The sequence below is a fragment of the Melopsittacus undulatus genome, chromosome Z, assembly GCF_012275295.1.
Source record: "Melopsittacus undulatus isolate bMelUnd1 chromosome Z, bMelUnd1.mat.Z, whole genome shotgun sequence".
NCBI classification, from domain to species: domain Eukaryota; kingdom Metazoa; phylum Chordata; class Aves; order Psittaciformes; family Psittaculidae; genus Melopsittacus; species Melopsittacus undulatus.
The window spans coordinates 81,211,851-81,237,098 of record NC_047557.1 but is presented as its reverse complement, the minus strand read 5'-3'; the positions used below and the strand labels follow the sequence as shown (position 1 = coordinate 81,237,098).

Genomic DNA, 25,248 nt, shown 5'->3' with positions numbered 1-25,248 from the left:
TTTTTTTATAAAATCATAGAATAGTTTGGGCTAGAAGGAACCCCCAAAGGTCATCTAGTTCAACCCCCCTGCAATGAGCAGGGACACCTTCATCCAGATCAGGCTACTCAGAACCTCATCCAGCCTGGCCTTGAATGTCTCCAGGGATGGGGCATCCACCATCTCTCTGGGCACCCTAGGCCATAATTTTACCATGCTCATTGTAAAGAATTTCTTCCTCACATCCAGCCTGAATCTCCCCTCTTTTAGTTTAAAACCTTCTCCCCTCTTCCTGTTGCAACAAGATCTGCAAAAAAGTATCTCCTCATCTTTCTTACAGGACTCTTTTAAGAACTGAAAGGACACAATAAGGTCTCCCCAGAGTCTTCTTGTTGCAGTTTAAGCCCAGCCAATAACTCAGAACTATGCAGCCACTCACACCCCTCCTTCTCCCTCCTGTTCCCAGCAGGAGAACTGAAAGAATGTAAATCCCATGGGCTGAGATAAGAACAGTCCAATAACTAAAGTATAACACTGCTACTACTAATAATAATAATGATTAGGGAAGTAACAAGGAGAGAGAATATAAAACTAGAAAGGGGAAAAAAATACCCAACAAACAATAAACACAAGTGATGCGCAATACAATTGCTCAGCACCTGCTGATGGACACTCAGCCTGATGGAAGCAGAAATCTGGGCCTTCCAGCTGACCCTCCTTAGTTTATCTCCCAAGCATGATGCTCTGTGGTATGGATTATTATTTTGGGGTCAGTTGTCCTGCCTCTGCTCCCTCCAGGCTTCCTGTGACCCTCCCCACTGGCAGAGCATGAGAGACTGGAAAGTCCTTGATCAGGATAAAGGCTGCTGAGCAACAACTAAAACATGGGGAGCAAGTGGAATGTCTGTGGGTACGAATTAAGGGACAGGCTGGTACGGGTGATACAGTTGTGGGAGTCTATTATAGACCTAATCAGGAGGAAGGAGTTGATGAGGCTTTCTACAGACAACTGAAAGCAGCCTTGCAGCTACATGCCTTGGTCCTCATGGGGGATTTTAACTACCCCGATATTTGCTGGAAGACTCACACAGCCAATCATTCACAGTCTAGGAGGTTCCTCCAGTGCATTGATGATAACTTCTTCATGCAAATGGTGGACAAACCAACTAGGAGAGGAGCGCTGCTAGATTTAGTACTCATCAACAAGGAGGGTTTGCTTGAAGTGGTGATTGTCAATGGCAGCCTTGGCTGCAGTGACCATGAGATGGTGGAGTTTAGGATCCTGTGCGGGAGGAATAGAATACCTAGCAAGGCCGCAGTTCTGGATTTCCAAAGGGCCAACTCTGGCCTGTTCAATCAACTGCTAAGGGAAGTCCCATGGGAAAGGGTACTAGGTGTTAAAGGGGCCCAAGATAGTTGGTCAGCATTCAAGGACCACTTCTTCCAAGCTCAGGATCAGAGCGTCCGAATGGGTAGGAAATCAAGTAAGGGACCTAGGAGACCAGTATGGTTAAACAAGGAACTGCTGGGCAAACTCCAGTGGAAAAGGAGAATCTATGGACTATGGAAGGAGGGGCTGGCCACCTGGGAGGAATAAGGACAGTTGTTAGAGGATGTAGGGAGGCAATTAGGACAGCTAAGGCCTCCTTGGAACTCAATCTTGCAAGTCGGGTTAAGGACAATAGAAAGGGCTTCTTCAAATACATAGCAAATAAAACTAACACAACAGGCAATATAGGCCCACTGCTGAACGAGGTGGGTGCCCTGGAGACAGAGGATACAAACAAGGCAGAAGTGCTGAATGCTTTCTTTGCCTCTGTCTTTACTCCTGTAGACTCTCCCCAGGGGCCCCAGATTCCTGTAGCCCCAAAAGGAGTCAGGACAAAGGAGGAGTTTGCTTTGGTAGATGACGATTGGGTTAGGGATCAGCTATGCAATCTGGACATCTATAAATCAATGGGTCCAGATGGAATACACCCACAGGTGCTGAGGGAGCTGGCGGAGGTCATTGCTAGGCCGCTCTCCATCATCTTTGGTAAGTCATGGGAAACGGGAGAGGTGCCCAAGGATTGGAAGATGGCAAATGTCACACCAGTCTGTAAGAAGGGCAAGAAGGAGGACCCGGCTAATTATAGACTGGTCAGCCTTACCTCCATCCCTGGAAAGGTGATGGAACAACTTATTCTTGACGCCATCTCTAGGCATATCAAGGATGAGGGGGTCATTAAGAACAGCCAACATGGTTTTACCAGGGGGAAGTCATGTTTGACCAACCTTATAGCCTTCTATGAGGAAGTGACTAGGTGGAGGGATGATGGTAGAGCGGTAGATGTGGTTTTTCTTGATTTCAGTAAGGCATTTGATACTGTCTCGCACAGCATCCTCATAGATAAGCTAAGGAAGTGTGGGCTTGATGATCAGGTAGTGAGGTGGATCAAGAACTGGTTGAAAGGAAGAAGGCAGAGAGTTGTGGTCAATGGGGCAGAATCTAGCTGGAGGTCTGTGACTAGTGGAGTCCCTCAGGGGTCAGTGCTGGGACCAGTGCTGTTTAATATTTTCATCAACGACCTGGAACTGAGTGTACCCTCAGCAAGTTCGCTGATGACACTAAATTGGGAGGAGTGGCTGACACACCAGAAGGCTGTGTTGCCATTCAGTGAGACCTGGACAGGCTGGAGAGTTGGGCAGGGAGAAACTTGATGAAATTCAACAAGGGCAAGTGTACTCTTGCATCTGGGGAAGAACAACCCCATGTACCAGTACAGGTTGGGGGTTGACCTGCTGGAAAGTAGTCAAGGGGAAAGGGACCTGGGGGTCGTGGTGGATAGGAGGATGACCATGAGCCAGCAACGTGCCCTAGTCACCAAGAAGGCAAATGGCATCCTAGGGTGCATTAGAAAGGGTGTGGTTAGTAGGGCAAGAGAGGTTCTCCTCCCCCTCTACTCTGCCTTGGTGAGGCCGCATCTGGAATATTGCATCCAGTTCTGGGCCCCTCAGTTCAAGAAGGACAGAGAATTGCTTGAAAGAGTCCAGCACAGAGCCACAAAGATGATTAAGGGAGTGGAACACCTCCCTTATGAGGAGAGGCTGAGGCAGCTGGGTCTCTTTAGCTTGGAGGAGACTGAGGGGTGACCTCATCAGTGTTTACAAATATGTAAAGGGTAGGTGTCAGGATGATGGAGCTAGGCTTTTTTCAGTGATATCTAGTGATAGGACAAGGGGCAATGGGTGTAAACTGGAGCATAGGAGGTTCCACGTTAACATCAGGAAGAACTTCTTTACTGTAAGAGTGACAGAGCACTGGAACAGGTTGCCCAGGGGGGTTGCAGAGCCTCTTACTTTGGCGATATTCAAGGCCCACCTGGACAAGTTCCTGTGTGATGTACTCTAGGTTACCCTGCTCTTGCAGGGGGTTGGACTAGATGATCTTTCGAGGTCCCTTCCAACCCTCGGGATTCTGGGATTCTGTGTTACCAGCATTGTTCCCAGACTAAAGCCAAAACACAGCACTGCACCAGCTACTAGAAAGGAGAAAAATAACTGTTACAGCTGAACCCAGCACTTCTGCAGGCTTAACAACCCCAACTCTCTCAGCCTTTCCTCATAGCAGAGGTGCTCCATCCCTCTGATCATTTTTGTGTCTGTCCTCTGGACCTTCTTCAACAGGTCCATGTCTTTGCTGTACTGAGGTCTCCAGCGCTGCACACAATACTCTGGGGGGTGGGGAGAGGGATGGGAAGAGTGTCTTAGCAGAGCAGAGTAGAGGGGCAGAATCACCCATAAGCTTTCCTAATTTGTTAACAAGTTGCAAGAAGGATAGACTACATCATTAAAATTACATCTAAACTAAAAGCAAAACTTTTATTTGCTCTGTTTCCTGGGCTTGTCTGAACTATAATGTTTTCTTTTACCACAGGGAGTAAGACACTGGTGCTTGTGATGGTTAGATTTCAGAAGAGGTCAACACACACTGCCAAAAATCAAGAAAACATGGCAAATAGGGATAGGGTACATGAAGAGCCAGAGAAGTTTCATCAGAGAGAAGAGCAAAAAGAAGTGATAGAGGTCTCCGCATATATAAAGATGAAAGAAATTAATTAATTGTTCACCTCCATATGATCCAAGAGTAACAGACTTAAGACTACATAGGAGATTCAGCTTAGCCGTCAGGAAAAGTTTCCAGCACAAGGACAGTGTTGAAAGAAGTTGCCAGAAAGATAATGAAAAACTGGTTTAGATGCACACCTCTCAGGCAGGACTGATGCATAATTGAATTAGCTTCAGATCAAAATATTTCATGAGGTCTCATCTTCTATAATTATTATGTTTACCATTGGGACTAAGTCCTTTAGCCTAAGTCCTTCATTTGTCATTAGGGTAACAGAAAGTGACAACAGAAAGCATAAACTGATACACAGAAATTAACTTCTTTAGATACATTTGAAGTAGAATGATCTCCTGGGTTCTTTGACAGATTATAGGGAGAAAAAAAAAACAGAACAAACCAGAACAAAACAAAACACAGACAAAACTGGAAGGAAGGCTAGAAGGAACATCTGAAGGTCTCCTGCCAGACTTCCCACTCATTGCAGTGTTAACTTAAAAGTTAGATGAAGTTGCCTAGAGCCTTGTCTAGTCAACGTTTTAAAATCTCTGATTATACAGCCTCCATAGTAACCCACCCCCAGCCCTGATGAGAAATAGTATCTTATTTCCAATCATAATTCTGTTTGTTGCAACTAGTGTCCATTGCCTCTCTTCCCTGTACTGTGCACCTCCGAGAAGAGTCGAGGTCCATGTTCTCTACAAGCTCCTTTAGATAGCAAAAGGCTGTTACTAGATCCCATTTCTGCCTCTTCTTCTCCAGGGTGAATAAGACCAGTGCCTTTAGTTTCTCACTGGTTCCTACAACACAACATCTATCCAGCCTCCCTTCTCTGGTCATCACTGGAAAGGAGCACATCTGCCTGAAAAACCCTCATGAATATCCCTACGGGAGAAAGCAGTGTTCTTTTCCTCTGAAAGGAAGGAACAGTAAGCCAGAGCCCTCAATAGGCTTGCTTCCCTCCTGCACCTCCTCTGATAACATACAAGATAAGCTGAGAAGAAATAAATTCCTATCTACAAATGTCAAAAGAAACCTATCAGCAAGAGGAGAATGAAAAGCAAAGGAAGGGATCTGCAAGCAAAGCTAAAAGTGAAAGCCCATTCATCATGATGGTGACAGAAGAGGATGGATGGCTTTCAGAGTAGAGGGGAGTACAGGGAAATCTTAATTCCCAGTGCTCATTTTTATTTTATCTACATGTCTACAGGAATGGATCACTCACAAGGACCCTTTGCTGAACAGAGACACAGGACAGCTGGACAAACTGTTTCTGATTTGCCTGACCTCGCTTAAGGCATCATAGTCCCTGAAGCCAAACCCCAATACAGAGCAGGTCTCTCTGTACAATGATTTTTGCTGGTTATTTTGCACTCTAATTCAAGTCTATAAAAGTTTATTGATTTTGAAAGTTTGTTCTTTTGATACAGAGTTTGAAGCAGGCAAAGAGTAATTAAGCCAAGCAGCATCCTTTCACCTGAAAAGTAAGGTGAAAAAATAATCTAAGTTTCATAAAACATAAGGATGGTGAGTGGAAGCTAACACTCCCCTTAACATGTGTAATGTTGCACAGCAGGGTAAGTCAGTTATTAACCAGAGGGTGTTTAAAGTCTGTAAAAGAGATTGGTCAGATCCTTATCTATGCTATTTCTTAAACTGCAGCAGGGTATGCCTAAGGGTATGGTTTCACAACATTATAGGCTGAACTAAGACCTTGATGCTAAAGGAGCATCCTTCCTTTCCTCTCTGCCTCACTGTATGTTCCTCTGGGTTACCCTCAAAGACCTGTAACAAAAGAAATGTTCTCTCCCAACAGCAGGAAGAACTTGAACCAATGAGGGGGAGAACTGCCTCCAGTGTGTACTTCTCATCCATAGTGAAGACAGGAACACATCTGTTCCATTTTATGAAAGTTTAGTGAAACATGTGGCAAACCACCATTTTCAGCTGAGTTCAGAAAAACTTAGTGGATAGACAGCTCATCACCATCATCATCATCACCATCATCATAATCATCATAAAAGGATGTTTCAGACGTTATATTCAGGATGCAAAGGTAACAATGTTGCTCCGTAAGTTCTGAAGAAACCAGCCTGCCAAAATCCCAACACAGCAGAACAGCAGAAAACCTGCTAAGGCCTGGCAAAGGAAGTGACAAGTGCCAGAGCCAGCAGCTTGCACAAGGGAAGAAGAGGGACTGTGCAGCTGTAGGTGGCAGGAAGGAATGGTCAGGTTTTGGTGACAGTAAGTGATATATCAGTTTAGCTGTAACATGTAATTTCATCCTCCGATACAAAAAAAAGAACAAACTGACAGGTACACATGAAAAATATGTTGTATCTGGGGCAAGAAGTGAGCAGACATTTTAGTAAAAGCCACTAGCTTAAAGCATACTGTTTATTGGTAAGTGTTGTAGATGTCTTTTAAAAATGTGAACATATGTCAAGACATGCCAGGGTCACAGAAGCTGGCACTTCAGTAAAACCCCACAATGATTTCAGACCAGGTGACTGACTTTCAAAGCACAGCCCACCAAAACCTTGAATGGAAGAGGGACAGGGCATTCAAGTTTCAAAAGCAGTCCTGCTTACAGCACAGCTGCTCCAGCCACATTTCCTCTTCAGAGAAACCTCAGCACTATCCCCACCAGCACTGAGCTGGGCTGAAGCCAAAATAAGCTTGGCATAAAGTACAAATGCCCTGACCTGGAATTGGATATGGACAAAGAGTTTGCTCTCAGGGGCAGGGGGAGAGAACCTAGAGATAGAACCGAGCAGCAAAATCATTCTTTGAATTAGGGCTGATAGGGTGTGGAGGATCCCCACTGAAAGTGAGAACAAGAAAGGGACCAGCTTTGGCTCCCATACCAGGATTTGGACTCCTAAACCACTGCTTGTGGTGGGTTACATACTGCCCTGTCAACACACCAAGCCAAAGTTGGTCTGTCAGTGCAGAAGTGACTTAGAAAGGATCTAAGGCAGGGTTCCAGGTCAGAAAAAGATAAAATTAGACTTTGACATGAAGTCAAGTCAAGACTCCAAAGTCTGTCACTTCTTTATGAGCTCTTGCTCTGTACTGTGAAGGACCTGATAACACTTAAGCCTGACTCTCACTTTAGTTACTTCAGCAGTGTAACAAAATAAATCAGACTCATTCTCCAAAAGCCAGGAATATAATTACTGAGCTGTAATACAGAGTTACACAGTTCATTTTACACAGATGATGGGAGATGGCCCTAACTATGCCCACTGAATCACTCTTGGCAGTGTAATCCACACCCAACCAAGCAAACAACAGGTTCATAGGATCAAATTTGTACAGTTCATCGCTAAACAAGCACTATCCAAGTCTCAAGTTCATGTTACGTTTTACTTAACACAGAGAAAAGAGTTCCACATTTGCCACCTACACTCTAGAAATAACACTATACATGCACTTTGATTCAAACTGGCCACAAAATACTGCTCATGTAGCTCTTGAGTTTTAAATGCATTTATCAGAAGTGGTTTGGCTCATTTTTAGTCTACAGATAGAAGTAAAAGAAAAATAAATTATGTTGGCTGTTCTACTTCAGGACAGCACATTGGTGACATTCAGTACATACACCATCTCAGGTTAATATTCAGTGGTGTTTTATATATGTACGTATGTGTATGTTATAAACCCAGGAGAATCCTAGGTTAACCATAATCCAACCAGCAGTCTACTGGCCAAGTTTACAAGACAAACCCACTCATCTTTCCAATGCACAAGTCAGAAAGACATTTCTTGAACAGATCATGCTACGCTAATGGCCAAGTAACTTCACTTCCACGCAGCCAAGCACTACAACCCTGGGAAGACACTCATCCTTCATCTCCTACATGCACAACCTGTTTGGGTCAGGAAGTCTGAGAGGAGTGCAGAGAAAGAAGTCCGAAAACTGAGACTTCTATACCTTCTGTACACCAGATTATCCTGATCTAGACATTCCCTACCTTTCTACAACCAGGTATTACTTGAGAAAACTGGCAGTGTCCTGCCTTCCTCCTTTCTTCTTTCTGGTTCCAAGTGCATATAGACCCATGACCTGAATTCTCCCTCCAATGTGCATATGCTGTAGTTTTCATAACAATTATTAACAAATACAGTCTACAGTAAGATGGACATTCTTTAAAACATGGTTTTCACTGAAAGCATTCTCCCCAAAACCTGAGCTATCACATAAATGTAGAATAATTAAGGAGGAAAGGGACATCATAAGTCACTTAGTCCAACCCCTGCTAAAAGGAGGTCTAATCAGATCAGGTTAGTCAAGGCCATGTGCATCTAAGTCCTAAATACCTCCAAAGACAGAGGTTCCACAAGCTCCGAAACTGCTGGAGAAAAAAAGAGATGCAAGGAAGATGCAACAGGACTGAGGACTTGCCTCTGACAGTGGCCAAATGACAACTCTTGAGGTCAATCAAATGTAACCAAAGCAGTACCTGGGAAAGAAAAGTCTGCCTGCAACTGGTTACTGGGGCTGCAGTTTATCAATGGCCCCCATACTGCACTGACACTTAACAATGCTTCTTGCTTCACTGGTGAAATCTTAGCTGAACTAATTAACTAATCCAATTGGGCTACAATTCCAAATTTCTTCTCTATCAATGCAAAAGGTCCCAAATGCTCCCTTATGCATTCCAAGATCCCCATGCTTCTCTTCAGTGATGAGACAAGGCAGCTGCTTCAACGCAAAGTTCAGTAGCAGATTTACAATTAAAGGAATGAGCAGCAGCAATTTGGCTATTTTCTGAAATCCCCAAAGACCCTGGCTGGCTTAGTCTCCTTTTCATCTTCTTGCTGATACTCCATCTACAGTCTTAGCAGAACTTCAGGGACATAGCTATAGAAATATACATTCAGAAATTTATCACAGAGCTACAGAATCACATATTTTGCCAAGAGAATAGTCAGTGATTTTGCTCCAATGCTGCAACACTTTCAATTATAAGGAAAAGAAAAAGCAGGTTCCACTCTCTGAATATGCAAGTTACCAGCAAAGATGAAAGCAAAATCCTCACTGATAAGTAAATTCACAAGGGTGCAAACCCTATGGAAGCTCTTCCTATTGCTTGGACATTCACAAAACATTCTCCTTTGGAGATCCCAAGATGCATAACAAAGCATTTCAGCTGCAGAACAACTCCATCAGCAGTAAATCACACCCAAAATAAAATGACCACTGGGACCAGCTGTCATTCATCCTGGTACTTAAAAAAACATTTACCTTCTACCAAACACAGATCACTTCTAGTTTCCAACCCAGCTGAAAGAAGTCACTATCTTGATCCCAATCTAAAAATTAGAAGTTTACTTAATAAATCGGATACTGTTAGAGAAAGATTACCAATTCTTTCTTTTAGAAAAGAAGCTACTTAACCAACTTAGTGGATAACCTACAAACATTTCAAACAAGGGAAGCGACAATATTAACTCAAAATAGGCCTCTGTCACATTCTTCTGTTTTTTTCAGTGGAAGAGGCAAAGAGAAGAGGAAAGGTAATGACATGCCAATTTTCCTGTCATTTTCAGGTTTCTTCACATAAATTTGTCAAGTGGGATGCACACATGAAACATCAAATTATTTTGATAGGACATAAAAAGGGTTTGCTTGTCTGCAAGCTCATTACCTTACCCATTACTCATTAGTTTAATATTCATTTCCATTATCTGCTAAAATTATCATGGCTACATTAACAATACTAGTAACTCAGTTTAGGGTAGTGCTCAATAATTCAAAACTTCCAGACCCAAAATACTCATAGTGATGACATTTTTATTAATAGAAACACATTAGCTAATACGCATATATATAAATTAAAATCTTTATTTTCAAATGAACACTGAGCACAGACTGTAAACCAGAACAAACCTTAACAGTGACTTACCAGGAAGCCTGTTCAAGTTGACCCCTTGAGCAGACAGTCCTATTCCCATGTACCTTCAAAAAAACAAAGTATCAGTCAAGCACAGAATTGCTAGGCCAGGTGAATACCTGCAGCAGAAATAGAGCAGTAAAAAACCACCAACACACAATCACTTAAGGTAAGAATCACTTTTCCATTATTTTTTTTACTCTTTTATTGACTCCAACATAAAATGTCAGCCTGCTTTAGTGACTGACAGCTTTCCAGTATACAACTACAGCTATTCTTTAGCTCTTCATGTGCAGGAAGAAGACTGGAAAGCAATCAGCAACTAAACTGATGGAAGTTTTAGGTTTTGTTGTTGAGGTGAGTTTTTTTCATACATCATTAAAAAAAACTCATTTATATAGGTGGTTAACATAAGAGTAAAAAATAAATAAGGGCAGCTATAGTGTATGGGGACAAACGTCCATAAGGTATTGTCTAAGAACAGCTGGCAGGGGATGCACAGGACAGAGCAAACAGCTGTACTTTCCAAGAACATTCTTTCATTATGCAACACATATTTTACACATTTCTAAAGTGTCCTTCCTGTATTTCATGCCCAACAGATTTCCTCCATTAATCTGATCGCTTTCTGAACCTTTGCAAGCTCTTTGAGAAGACAACATCCTGCAGCTCCACCACTTAATTACTGTCCAAGCTAGTTTTGCTTCACACTTGTACTTTAAGAATTATTAAGAGAGGAAAAGAGTGTTTCTCTATTAACTTTACTCAAGGATTTGACAGTCCTCATTCATAACCCATTCCCCAGTGGTCTCAAGTTCGACTACTCAGTCTACTCCGTTGTTCTTCTTATGGAAGCTCCTCTATACATTTTAATACTCTTGCTACACTTCCAGTTCTGTATTCTCTTTGAGAAGCAAGGGGAAACCAGAACTGCAAACTACCAGAACAGCAAGCCACAAAGGTTCATCTTCCTCACTGCAGTATTTATGCACATACCCATTTTGTTTGTTCTATTTCTGTTAATTTGTATGGTCCGTAAATCTTTTAACCCCTGGGACCACAGAAACAGCTTCCCTGTTCACTTGGTTTTTAACAAGTTTCCATATTTTTAGGTTGCTGTTGGGCTCTTGCTCATGTAAATGTATAAATCCAACAGGCTACAGCTAGCATCCCGTTTTTTCAGAGTAGCAGTTTTCTTGTGGCTTTCTTGACCACCTGCTCCACAAAACACTATTCATGACTAAAAACTTACTTCAGAATTTGACAAAAAGTTAAATTTCTTCAAGCTATGCGAGTTAAGCCTCCTGCAGCAACTGCTCCCTGCCCTTCAATTCTCCAATTCAATCATTGTCACCACCCCAATCAAATAACATGGAAATAGTAATAATTATTTTATTTGTTTACACAGAAATATTAATCCTTAGAGATCTAAAAGCTTATCAGATCTTTATCTACAATCTCTTTAATAAATGGAACCACATAGTCGCAAACATGGCAAGCTTAGTCTTTCTTGTGCACTTCACATCCTGGTAACACGAACTTCCAGCTATTAATCATGCAAATCCCAGCTTTTCAGGGCTTTAAATTAAGTCAGTCCCTTCTTTAGAAAACATGCCCTATTTCAGAGTAGCCCAGTTTCCAGAGGATCCTCCCACACCAATTCCTCAGTAAAAATACCCAAAGTGCTCCTCCTCACCTCTCCTGTACTGGGCTAGTATCAGTACTGTGTAAAGCTGGAGAAAAGCATTTTGGAAACTGCTACAGCAGATATTCTGGTTTTCAACTTCCTACGTAATTGTCAAAGTTTTATATACAGAACCACAGAAAGTGTGGCTGTCCCATTCCTGGCAGTGTTCAAGGCCTGTCTGGACAGAGCTTGAAACAACCTGGTCTAGTGGAAGGTGTCCCTGCCCATGGCAGGGGGTAGGAACTGTACGAGGTTTAAGGTCCCTTCCAAACCAAACCATTCTAGGATTCTCTGATAACCTTTGCTGCTCTTCTCTATGCCTTCAGCTCCAAAGTCATCACAACTATCACTTCACACTCAGCAGCTGGCACAATACCTGGATACCTCAGGAGAGCTGCGTGCTTATGTCTACCAGCCCACTTAGGATGCCATTTGTTCTCCCTGGACTCAGAAACCCAGTTATCCATACACCTGATAACTGAACTGCTAACCATTGTATGGTCCACCTTTTTCTTTTAGCTGGCCCTTGGCCTCTCAGGGCTGTCTTCAGAGTGACATGATACATGATCACAGAATCATAGAATAGTTAGTGTTGGAAAGGACCTTAAGATCACCTAGTTCCAACCCGCTTGCCACAGAGCAGGGACACCTTGAACTAAACCATGTCATCCAAGCCTCTGTCCAACCTGGCCTTGAACACTGCCAGGGATGGAGCATTCACAACTTCCCTGGGCAACCCATTCCAGTACCTCACCACCCTAACAGTAAAGAATTTCTTCCTTATATCCAGTCTAAATTTCCCCTGTTTAAGTTTCAACCCGTTACCCCTTGTCCTATCACTACAGTCCCTAATGAAGAGTCCCCTCACCAGCATCCCTGTTGGCCCCTTCAGATACTGGAAGGCTGCTATGAGGTCTCCATGCAGCCTTCTCTTCTCCAGGCTGAACAGACCCAGCTTTCTCAGCCTGTCTTCATATGGGAGGTGCTCCAGTGCCCTGATCATCCTCGTGGTCCTCCTCTGGACTTGTTCCAACAATTCCATGTTCTTTTTATGTTGAGGACACCAGAACTGTACATAATACCCCAAGTGAGGTCTCACAAGAGCAGAATAGAGGGGCAGGATCACCTCCTTTGACATGCTGGTCACGCTCCTGTTTATGAGCCCAGGATGCAGTTGGCTTTCTGGGCTGTGTGCACACACTGAAGCTGGCTCGTGTTCATTTTCTCATCAACCAACACCCCCAAGTCCTTCTAAGCAGGGCTGCTCGGAATCTCATCTCTGCCCAACCTGTAGCTGTGATCATGATATGGAGAATCTATTCCTGAACCCATAACTTCACACAGCTCAGCATTTTCCTGCCACAAGATGAGGGCTCTGAGAGTTCAATTTCTTGGGATGAACACTGACAAACAGGGCTATGCCAATGTAATGGCCAGCTACATGCAAGAAAGGTCAGCCAAGGTCCTTCAGCTCTCACCATGAATAAAATAGGTAACTACACAAGCAGGATAAAATTTTTCAGCAACTGTTCATTCAATTTTCAGCAGTTCATTTGGAAGTGAGGTTTGTTAATCACCACGACAAACCAAGCAGAACTTACACCTACTCTGTTGGGTGTCACCAGAATAAATAATCAAAGAATTCATGTCAGTCATACTTTATGCTGTCCCCAGGCTGAATACACCATTTGCCACTGACACAATTTATGTGACCTTTGTTGAATACCAGCTGACTTAAGAGAACAAAGTCAGCTGTTACAAGAGAAAGATCTGAAGTTTGAAAACTAAACCGGTGGAAGACCTCAGTTTCAGGTACAGTTGGTTTCAACCAAAGTATTTTGCAGGGTTTGGGGTCATGTCAGATGTAATAGTGCTTGGGGTGGCAGGTGGACAAGTTGGTAATCTTCTTCCAGATCCCAGTGGTAATTTCAGTCTGGTGAGGCTTGTATTATGCCTCTTCTTTCTTAAGAGGTGCTCAAGTCAAGTCTTCATCTCTGATCTGTACCTTGTGTCTTTCACTAGTCCTACATATATTGCTAATCTACATCATCAGTGTTTTTTCCTTCCTGAAAGTAACTCAGAAAAGGGATGATCTGACCCTTCCTACAGCTGACAGATACCATTTGAACATGAAGCTAAAAGTGGAAGGGAGCTGGGAATCTAACACCTTGGTCCAGCAAAAACAGTTTTTTATTCTTCCTCTGTAGTTTTGCCAGTATGTACTCTTAAACAGACTGAGAAGTGTTACGTTACCACATTGCTATCTCTTCATTTTGTTCTGCTCACTCACCTTCTCTTCCATGTTCTTTGGCTTTTAGAGCTTCCTTGCCTTTCTAAGGGCAGCTGAGCAGCATCTCCTCCATCCCTCAGGATACTTGTAGTTGTTTCAAATGAATTTTTAAGTATTTTATTTTCTTGCCTTTATTTCCTTCTGTTCACCCTTACATTATCTCTTTACTGACCTCCGCTTGAGGAACTGGGATTCTTTCTGTCAGTGCTATTTCTGAAGCACCATTACAGAACAGCACAGCATCCACGAGTAAAACCAGAACTGCTTCCGCTTCAGAGATCCATTATACTCCATTATGTAGTAGTTCCAAAAATTTATTGCTAGGAGTCAGAGATAGTTGGAATCCAGTATTTTATGTACCAGAGGTATATATTTTTTTAAAAACAGATGCAACTTGTTTTTTCACTCCCTTAAAAGAACATATCCCTTCCCCCACCATAACTGCAACAATGTGGTTTCAGGTGGTAAATTGATATGGGTTATCTTTTCTCACCACTCTTTAAACCTGGCATGAAGTCAGGGCCCACCTCAGACAAGAATGATAGTTCAGAGCTTTGCACAAGAGACTGTGGAAGTGTCTGAAATGCCACCAGTGTTATGGGGTGTATTATTAGACTCTATTCCTACCAGATATGTGTGGTTATTAGAAAAAAAATCAGGATGCAGTAAGCCTTTGAATCACAGGCCCACTTCTGGAAGAAAGGAACGTCCCCTGGTTAACTCATGACTCAGCAGGGCTGCTTGGTCTTGGCTGAGCTGCATAATAAAATTCTAACCCCAGGAATTTCTACCACGTGTGATTTTCAAGAAGGGGAAAATGGGTGACCTGGGGAATTACAGACCAGTCAGTCTCAACTCTGTGCCTGCCAAAATCTTGGAGGAGATTCTCCTGGAAGGCATGCTAGGGCACATGAAAAACAACAAGATGCTTGGTGACACCCAGCATGGCTTCACTAACGGGAAATCCTGCCTGACCAATTTGGTGGCCTTCTATGATGGGGCTATGGAACAGATGGAAGGGGGTGGATCAGTTCATGTCATCTACCTGGACTTGTGCAAAGCATTCAACACTGTCCCACACGACATCCTTGTCTCTAAATTGCAGAGACATCAGTTTGATAGGTGGACCGCTTGGGAGATAAAGAACTGGCTGGATGGCCACACACAAAGAGTTGTGGTCAACGGCTCAATGTTCGGCTGGAGATCAGTAACAAGTGGTGTCTCTCAGGGATCTATGTTGGGACCGGTCTTGTTTAATACCTTTGTTGGTGACATGGACAGTGGGATTGAGGGCACCCTAAGCAAGTTTGCCGATGACACCAAGCTGTGTGATTTGGTTGATCCGCTGGAGGGAAGGAATGCCATCCAGAGGGACCTTGATACGCTTGTGAGGTGGGCTGATGCCAGCCTCGTGAAGTTTAACCATGCCAAGTGCAAGGTCCTACACCTGGGTCGGAGCAATCCCAGGCACAGCTACAGGTTGGGCAGAGATTCAGAGCAGCCCTGCTTAGAAAGACTTGGAGTGTTGGTTGATGAGAAAATGAACATGAGCCTGCTCCAGTGTGCACCTGCAGGCCAAAAAGCCAACTGCATCCTGGGCTGCATCAAAAAGAGCATGACCAGCAGGTCAAAGGAGGTGATCCTGCCCCTCTACTCTGCTCTCGTGAGACCTCACTTGGAGTATTGTGTGCAGTTCTGGTGTCCTCAACATAAAAAGGACATGGAGCTGTTGGAACAAGTCCAGAGGTGGGCCATGAGGATGATCAGGGAACTGGAGCACCTCCCGTATAAAGACAGGCTGAGAAAGTTGGGCCTGTTCAGCCTGGAGAAGAGAAGGCTGCATGGAGACCTCATAGCAGCCTTCCAGTATCTGAAGGGGGCCTCTAAGGATGCTGCTGAGTGACTGTTCATTAGGGACTGTAGTGACAGGACAAGGGGTAATGGGTTAAAACTTAAACAGGGAAGGTTTAGATTGCATATAAGGAAGAAATTCTTTACTGTTAGGGTGGTGAGGTAATTTGATTTAGAGGCAATGATTTGAGATAAGCTCTCTTTTTATGTTTCTTGGAGAAAGTCTTGTAGGTTTTTGGGTAAAGAAATACCTCCTTTGTTTAAAGGATAGCGCCTTGGTCCAGCTAGGATCATGGACTAATTGCTTTCTCCTGCCTTCTGCACCACATTTATTTTGCATATAGCAATGCTTCCCAAGGGCTGAGTTTTCCAGATGTTTCAGAGGAAATGCTTGTTGCTTCTGGGATTCTTAAAACTGGAGAATAAAAAGTACAGGTATACCTGGATTTCTGTTGCTGAGTTCTCTATTCTACTCAACAGGTTTTTCACTCCTGCACTTGAAAAGGCAAATAAATGAAGCGCTGGAATTCCAACATTAGCTACTTGCTGTGAAAGGGCTTTGTCTTTGAGACATCCCTGTGTTTCAATTTAGGTTAGTCAAATATTGCCACTCCTGCAAAATAAGTTTCCTTCTACCTTTTGGGGTAATTTCTGCTCAGTGACAATATATAATGCTTCCGGGCTGAGTCAGTGTATCTGAGACCTATTGTATCTGTAAGAGTTAATTAAATTAAGAGTGAATTAAAATTTCAAAGTAAAGTCACCACTTTGGCTCTTTCCATCTCTTTTCCAAGGAAAACCTTATATTGGCAGAATCGAAAAAATAATACGCATTTTTTCAAAGACGCGACTTAAACTTGTGTATTTTATATCTCTGCAATGCAGAATCCACATCACAAGTTCTTTTAGGAGTCAGAAGTGATGCTATCCTGTTCAAAGGTCACTGGGCTGGATTATCACGCATGCTGATGTTTACTGCTGAAGAACTTAGAACTGGGGGAGAGAACCAAAAAGTTCTATCTCTTTGAACTTAATCTTCATAGAATCCTAGACTGGTTTGGGTGGAAGGGACCTTAAAGCTCATCCAGTTCCAAACCCCTGCTGTGGGCAGGGACACCTTCCACTAGGCCATGCTGCTCCAAGTCCCATCCAACCTGGCCTTGAACACTGCCAGGGATGGGGCAGCCACAGGTTCTATGGACAACCTGTGCCAGGGCCTCACCATCCTCAGAGGGGAGAACTTCTTCCCAAGATCTCATCTCAATCTCCCTTCTGTCATGTTAATGCCATTCCCCCTTGTCCTGTCCCTACAGGCCCATGTCCAAAGCCCTCTCCAGCTTTCTTATAGCCCCTTTTAGGCACTGGGAGCTGCTGGAAGGTCTCCCAGGAGCCTTTTCTTCTCCAGGCTGAACAAGCCCAGCTCTCTCAGTCCGTCTTCAGAGCAGAGCTGCTCCAGCCCTCACAGCATCTCAGCTTCCTCTGGACTCACTCCAACAGCTCCACATACACAATATAACTCCTCACATGAAATGTTATCAATTGACATGAAAATTCCAAAGAAAATTAATGTCTCCCCACCTCAGAGCATCACATCTCGTCAATCAGTAGCTGAGCAAGCAGGACTTGCTCAGGCAAGACTGTTTGCAAATTGGAACAAGGTGAAAACTGTTTATTGAATCTACTTGCAGGATTTATGTGTTTGTCTAAATGAATGTCTATGGAACAACATAAATTCAAGTGAGCAGACACATCTTTAAAGAGAGCAACCCCCTCTCTGCACTGGTTCTGGACTCTTGGAAACCGGGATGGAAAAAAAAATAAAAAGGGGAAGGAAATCAATTATTTACAGGCTTATCAGATACCAATTAGGTATCACACAGCATGTGCAAGCGCTAGAAATCCTCAGTTCCCACAGAATATCCCTTAGCCTTCCCTTCAGCTACATCCAGACACACCTGACATTACAGGATGGCCACAGCACAGATGAGGGCATACAGACACCCATGCCATTAAAGCAGAGCACTTCGCAAACAGGCCTTCTATCAGTATCTGGAAACGATCAAAGCACATGAGTGAAAAGCTTTTTAGAGAGCAATCACACTCACCATATGCTGAAGAGAAGCAGAAAGTTGGCAAGGAGAAACAAGCTGGGGGGGGGGGGGCAGATTAATTGTTACTGATGTAAAGACTGCTTAAGAACCAATACCTCTGGCCTTCATTTTTCTCTTCAGGGAGAAACAAAGCTATTTTTAAGTTTAGGATACAGTGCACTTCTGTATGAAGCCTAAGGGACGATTTAAAATAAACTATGGTATGGACAAAGCCAGATTAGCTCTGGCCACTCATCTCAAAGTACTCTTTCATCCCTCTCCTAGAAAAATGCCTATCACCTAAGGGAGCACCGACCAGTATCTGTTGGCAACAGGCTGCACATCCCAGAGCAACTGTGAAACAGTGCTGAAGAAGGATATCAACTCACTTTGTTGGCCATGTTTTCCCAACCTCCCTCTTCTGCCCTTCTGGGTCTCCTCTTCCCCACAGAAAGCACTGCTATAATCAGTAACCTGTACATACTCAGGGCTGGCCAGTGGGATGATCCCCCAGTCACACCCCATCACAAACAACTGCATGGCTGGGGGAGGTAAAACAGGTCAAGAAACCAAAATGGTGGCCAGGAATAAGCACTGCCACTCATGAGACAATTCACGTTGCCTCATCACGAAGAGGACAATGAAGACGAATTCTACTCCTGAGTCACAACAGCTTGTAAATTGTAGGTTGACTGCCCTACCCTGATGAGTCTTACACTGCTCCCGTTTACCACGCAGAGATCATCTCATGGGGAAACAGAAGCTGAGAGATGTGCTGACAAATCAAGTGACCACAAACACATATTTGAGAGAGGATGAGTCCAGTGCTTAAAATATAGTTAAGGCTGAACTTATAAACACCACCATTTACACAAGCAGGAGTTATTTGTGGCAGCTTATGAACAAGAGAGTCATGTACACTTCTGCGAGTTCTCACCTGAGGAATGCTGGAAGCAAGCCATCCACCAGGGAGAGGTCTGGACCAGACCTCCAGTCCAGAGATATCTGGACCTAGAGACTTTCCAACTTTCAACCTTATAACGTTGAAGGGGTCAAGAGCAGGGTTCTGCAGGTGGGTCGGGGCAACCCCTGGTATTAATACAGGCTGAAGGATGGAGGGATTGAGAGTAGCCCTGAGCAGAAGGACTTGGGGTACTGGTGGATGAAAGATTGGACATGAGTGGGCAACATGTGACTGCAGCCCAGAAGGCCAATCGTATCTTGGGCTACATCCAGAGAAGCATAGCCAGCAGGTCAAGGGAAGCAATTCTTCCCCTCTACTTTGCTCCGGTGAGACCCCCCTGGAGTACTGTGTCCAACTCTGGAGTCCTCAGTACAAGAAAGACATGGACCTGTTTGAGACATTCCAGAGAAGGGCCACAAAATGATCACATGATGCAGCACCTCTGCTATGAGGAACGGCTGAGTTGGGGTTGCTCAGCTTGTGGAAGAGTCTGGGGAAACCTTATTGTGGCCTTTCAGTTCTTACAAAAGACCTATAAAAGAGATGGAGAAAGATTTTCTTTTTTTTTAACATGGCCTGTTGTGATAAGGGGTGATGATTTTAAACTAAAAGAGAGGGTGTTCAAGCTGGATGTGATGAAGAAATTCTTTACAATGAGGGTGGCAAAATCCTGGCCCAGGATGCCCAGAGAGACGGTGGATGCCCCATCCCTGGAGATATTTAAGGCTAGGCTGGGTGGGCCTCTAAGCAACCTAGTCTAGTTGAAGATGTCCCTCCTCATTGCAGGGAGCTCTGAAGGTCCCTTCCAAACTAAACTGTTCTATGATTCTATGCTTCCTTCTTCATCCTTCTCACTAAAGCATAAGTAACTATGAAAGTTATGCCAGCCAGTCTGGGGCTTTGCCCAGGTACATTTGAAGATGCCACAGCTTCTCTAGTCATCCTGCTTTGGTGCTTAACCATTTTCAAAAGGAAAATTTCCCATTCAGTGTTAAGACCACTGTCATTTATTATCTTCACTGATGATCTGGACGAGGGAATTGAATGCACCCTCAGTAAATTAGTGGACACCACCAAGTTGGGTGGGAGTATTGATCTGGAGGATAGGAAGGGTCTGCAGAGGGGTTTGGACAAGCTAGATCGATGGGCTGTGGCCAAGTGTATGAGTTTCAACAAGGCAAAGTGTCAGGTCCTGCACTTGAGCTGAAACCACCCCATGCCATGCTCCAAGCTTGGGGAAGTGTGGCTGGAAAGCTGCTCATTTAAATGGATCTGAGGGGTGCTGAATGACAGGGTTGAACACGAGCCAGCTTATGCCCAGGAAGCAAAGAAAGCCAACAGCATCCTGGCCTGTATCAGCACCAGTGTGGCCAGCAGGGCCAGGGCAGTGATGATCCCCCTGTACTGGTACTGGTGAGGCTGCACCATGAATCCTGTATTCAGTTCTGGGACCCTCCCTACAAGAGAGACATTGCGGTGCTGGAGTGGGTCCAGACAAGGGCATCAGAGCTGGGGAAGACCCTGGAGAACAAGTCTGATAGGGAACAGCTGAGGGAACTTGGGGGGTGGGTGTCTTAGTCTGGAGAAGAGAAGGCTCAGGGGATACCTCATTGCTCTCTACAACTACGTGAAAGGAGGATGGAGCCAGCATGTGGCTAGTCAGCATGTGGCTAGTCTCTTCTCCCAAGGAACAAGCACCAGGAAAGAAGAAATTACCTCAAGCTGCACCCAAGGAGGTTTACAGTGGATCATAGGAACAGTTTCTTCTCCAAAGGGTGTTCAGGCATTGGAACAGGCTGCTCATGGCATTGGTGTGTTCACAAACCATGCAGAGGAGGACCTGAGGGACATGGTTTAGTGGTGGCCTTGTCAGTGCTGGAGAAAGGTTAGATGTGATGATCTTAAAGGTCCTTTCCAACCTAAGTGATTCTAGGTTCTATGATTCTAACATCTCTTCTCAGGCTGCAAAAACCCATCATGCCAGCTTCTAGATTTTCACATCTCCAGTAAAAGCCACTGGGAGCTTCTAGTCCATCTCTTACCTGCAGCCTTAGTTTCAGTTGTTCATTAACAGAATAAATTGTCAGCATCCAAACACAGCACAGAGTGCTACACTAACAATTATAAGCACAGAAAGTGGACAGCTTTGAGCAAATTCAACCAGAATTCCTCAAAGCACACTTCCTGAAATCCACTGCACCTCTGAATTTTTTGAGATCCTTGTTTCAAATCCCAGTTTCTCACATTTTAAAGCTAAATGTGAAAAGCTGTCACAAACCCCAGCAAGAGGAACACAGTGAATAACAGGTCACTACCCTGTACAGCAGAAACAAAACAACAAGCTATAGAACAGAGACTTCACATCTGAAGTACCCCTTTTGGAAAAGAGCTCAGAAAGACTCTTCTTCCTCTCCCCTTACTAGCAGGCTTCCAGCTGAGTTCCCAGGAGCACGCTTTGCCACCTGGGTCACTTGAAAACTTCATTTCCTCCAATCCCAGCTTTAGATTTCTGGACTTTTATTCCTCTACACTGAAGCCACCATTGCATAATAAACAGCCAGTCTCTGCTGCAGTTCACTATTACAACACACAAAACTTCCAACAAGCATGCTTTAAAGATGAGATACTTAAGAGCAGCTTCTTGAGTGTCAGACAGCAAGCAGCTACAATATCAATCAACGATTCCAAATCCCAGTGCTACAGTGGGACTGGAAATTGGAGCGCACTCTACCAGCAAAAGAGAAACAAAGCACAGGAAGGGCTGAGACATCGGCCAAGTTCTTGAAGACTCCCCACTGTCTGTCTTCAGACCACAGCTCAAATTCATATTGCTGTAGTGTTAGTACACACAGCTCCCTACTTTAAAAGTATTCTGGGAAATTAACTGAACTACAGAATACAGCAAAAACAACAACGGACTAATAATATAGATAACGTGGATATTGGGTAACAAGTAGAAAATTCCGTTATCCCTCTGTAAGACTGATCTAGAATGATCCTAGGTCAGTGACCTGTCATAATGCCGTTTCTTTGTAAAACTGTCCCTCTAAATTATTTCAATTTCAGCAATTACATAAACTAATCAAGAATAGGGTTTCAAACCAGACAAGCAGTTAATCACCAAGTCAGTGAAGTGAAAGAATACAGATGGTCTTTTCCCTGCATCTGTAAAGCATTCAGCCCAGAATCCACCTCTGCACAAAGAACCTAATAATCATTACAGACCCAAATGCAGCACAATTCAAGATCCTTTGCAAGTCCCTTTACAAATAGACCACTTCTCAATTCAACAGGAAAACATTGCAACAGTAAGAACTTATGACCTTAATTCAGTTTTTAGTAAGGATGCTTGCTGCCCTTCTCTACAACCCTGTCATAGTTTAAGCCTAGCCAGTAACTCAGGATCATACAGCTGCTCGCTCACTCCCTGCTCTTCCCCCGCCACTTCCCCCTCTATTGGGATGGGGAGGAGAATCAAAAGAATGTAAACTCCATGGGCTGAGAGATAAGAACAGCCCAATAACTAAAGAACAATACAAAACTACTACTACTACTGCTACTACTACTAATAATAAGGGAAATAACAAGGGGAGATAGTATAAAAAGACTAAAAAAACCCCAACACAATAAGCAGCAGTGATGCACAATACAATTGCTCACCACCCACCAAGAGATACCCAGGCCGACCCAAGCAGCAATCAGTCCCATTCGTGTGACTCCCCCAACCCCTCCTCACTGGCAGAGAGTGAGACTGAAAAGTCCTTGATCACAGTAAACATTTCTGAGCAACAACTAAACATTCGTTTGTTATCAGCGTTGTTCCCAGGCTAAAGCTGAACAGAGCACTGCACCAGCTACTAAGAAGGAGAAAAATACCTGTTACAGATGAACCCAGGACAGACCCCTAAACCAGCTAGAGTTCAAACGTTATTCTCAAGGGACTGGATTAATTAATTACACTTCATATCTTCTCCTGTGGGGCTCTCCCTTTCCAGGATAGTTAGGTCCGCAATGTTCATCCTTTAGCAACAAAAAATGCCAAACATACACACCAAAGGCTGATACCTTTATGATTAAAAAATTGATCTGCAGTAATGGTAGAAACTCTGCCCTTGTCAGAAATGCCCCTTTATTGCTTTCCCAACTTCCTTAATGTTGCTTTAAAGGAACTCTATATACATGCTCATTCAGTTACACATTGGATCAAAATACTGCCCAACAGAGCGACCACAAGACTGGATGTGATCCAAACCCCACTTCCAGCTCAGCTCCCCGAGGTGTCATCTCGCAGGGGATGGCTGTTTCTAATATGAACGAGAGGATCTGCTGCTGTGGCAGTTCTTCCACTAGATCCTGATCAAGTAGTAGACACTGACAGGGCAAATGCAGCCTCAACAGCCTACAATATTAGACTGTACCACAAAAAGCAAAACTGTGGCAGGAAAAATATTCTCAGATTTAGCATTCTGGTTCCAGCACAGTCCTCCAAGCTTCCACACTGTCATCTGTCACGCTGCTCTGCAGTGCAATCTATCCTCAGCTAAGGCCCTTTGACTTGAGGTTAAATTCAGGTTCTAGATAAGAGATTACTGAATTAGCACAGATTCGAACTTATGTTTACAATCATCCCATTTTCCTTCTTTGAATATCTTCCTTGATCATGCATACAGGGTTTATAAAAACCAGTCTTAGAAGTTCTCCTTCCAGAGCTCAAATAATACAATGAGTACTCTTCACCCCACCAAAATCTCTCTAACAATTCAAACTTAAGGTCAAAGTTCCTCCCTATTTCAGTCAACTTCTGAAGCATAATTCCAGAAATCCAAGTGATCAGATCTAGCTAGCAAGAGGAAAACTAATATCAATTCAAGCTGCACCAGAGACACAAGTTTTCCTAATTTTTTTAAACTGATCATATCAAACAGCACAGAAAAGTAGCTGTGTAACTACTTCTGCCTCCAGCACATTCTACCATCCTTACATCTATTAGCCAAAAGAATCCAGCCTTCATGTGATATACCTGCTTGTTCCACCCTACAACCACAGGACCTCCAGCCCTTCCAGAAAGGAGGTCAGAGTGCAGCAGAACTGTTAAATCCACATCAATCACTGAAGTGGAATGAAGCACTTACCCATCTCTACCTTTACTGACGATCTTCACTTCAAAATAATAAATACCACAGGCTGCAGGTATAGGGTGTGTAGCCCTGACTGAGGCAGCATCTTTGTGATTCTTACCATGACCTAGGAAAGAACAGAAATGTAAGTCCTGATGGGAGCTGAACCCTGCCACATTTTGGTCTGAAACACCACTACCAGAACACAGCAGGGATCTGTTTCTACATACATCCACGAATCTGAAGCCCTCTTTTCAGAGAACTGAAATATACAACCCTGTGCTGCCACCGCAAACCATCCCCTCAGTATGACCACTGTATATTTTCCTTTGTTTACACTGTGAAGTAACGGAGAAAGAACTCACAGTGGCACCTCTCTCCCCACACACAGAATTTGAAGACTAATGTACACCAACAGAAGACAAAAATGATTACACAAGAGAGGAATGACATTACTGTTTACTAACCAAGCAAGAAAAGGGATTATCAGCTCTCTGCTGGGTGGGTAGGGAGAACAGCCTCCACTGGTGAGCAAGCAAAACACCAGTGTGATTCCCCTAGTCCTACAAGTCCGCAGGCATCCCTCTTGTGTAAACTCACGGAGCCAAAGCCCCAGCTCCGCTGCGCATCGACGCCATGGGGCTCCTTAGCCAGGCTTTAAGCAGGATACGGAGTAAATACACGATCTGGCTACACTAAGGAGCTCGGGCCCGGACTGGTGAAATTGAGAAAGGTTCTAGAGGACAGCACACTCCCCTAGGGTAAGAGCCCTTGGTTCCCAATCGCTTCCACTGCCCGAGCTCAGAGAAACACATGGCATCCCGGGCCAGCAGCCCGCCCCGCGGCCGGAGCTTGGCATACCCCGCTCCCCACACTACTCCCCAGCCGAGTCGCCCCTTCCCCCGGGCTACCAGACCCGCTGATGGTCTCAGCGCAGACCTGGGTGCCGGCCGGGCAAGGGCCGCGCGGGGCCGCCCTGCTCCAGGCACAGGCGGAAGCCGAAACCGGCGCCGCCGCCCCAGCCCAGCACCTTTGTAGTGGACGCGCAGATTGCCCTGTGAGAGGCCGATGTAGTTGTACTTGTCCTTGGGGCTCCAGGACCGCGGCAGCGGCGTCTCCTCCTGGTTGACGGCGGGGTAAAGGCTGCGGAGGCGCCGGGTCAGTTCCTGTTCTTCTGGTGGGCAAGGCAGAACCGCATCTCCCCCGTGCGGGACACCCTCCACCGCCTCAGCCATCTTGAATTTGCTTTGTGTCACCGGGCGGGG

At 44.4% G+C, this 25,248-nt stretch overlaps 1 protein-coding gene across 2 annotated transcripts in view; it reads right to left on the bottom strand.

Moving 5' to 3' along the window:
• The window catches only part of RANBP10 (RAN binding protein 10), a 66,394-nt gene extending 41,146 nt beyond the window's left edge, over positions 1-25,248 (bottom strand). For both annotated transcript variants that reach the window (XM_005152309.3, XM_031051929.2), the window contains exons 1-3: positions 25,014-25,248; positions 23,999-24,110; positions 9,997-10,049 (exon numbers count right to left, since the gene is read on the bottom strand). In XM_005152309.3, coding sequence (XP_005152366.1) covers positions 9,997-10,049; positions 23,999-24,110; positions 25,014-25,218 — 370 coding nt within the window. In that variant the 5' untranslated portion in view covers positions 25,219-25,248. The remainder of the gene's footprint in view (positions 1-9,996; positions 10,050-23,998; positions 24,111-25,013) is intronic.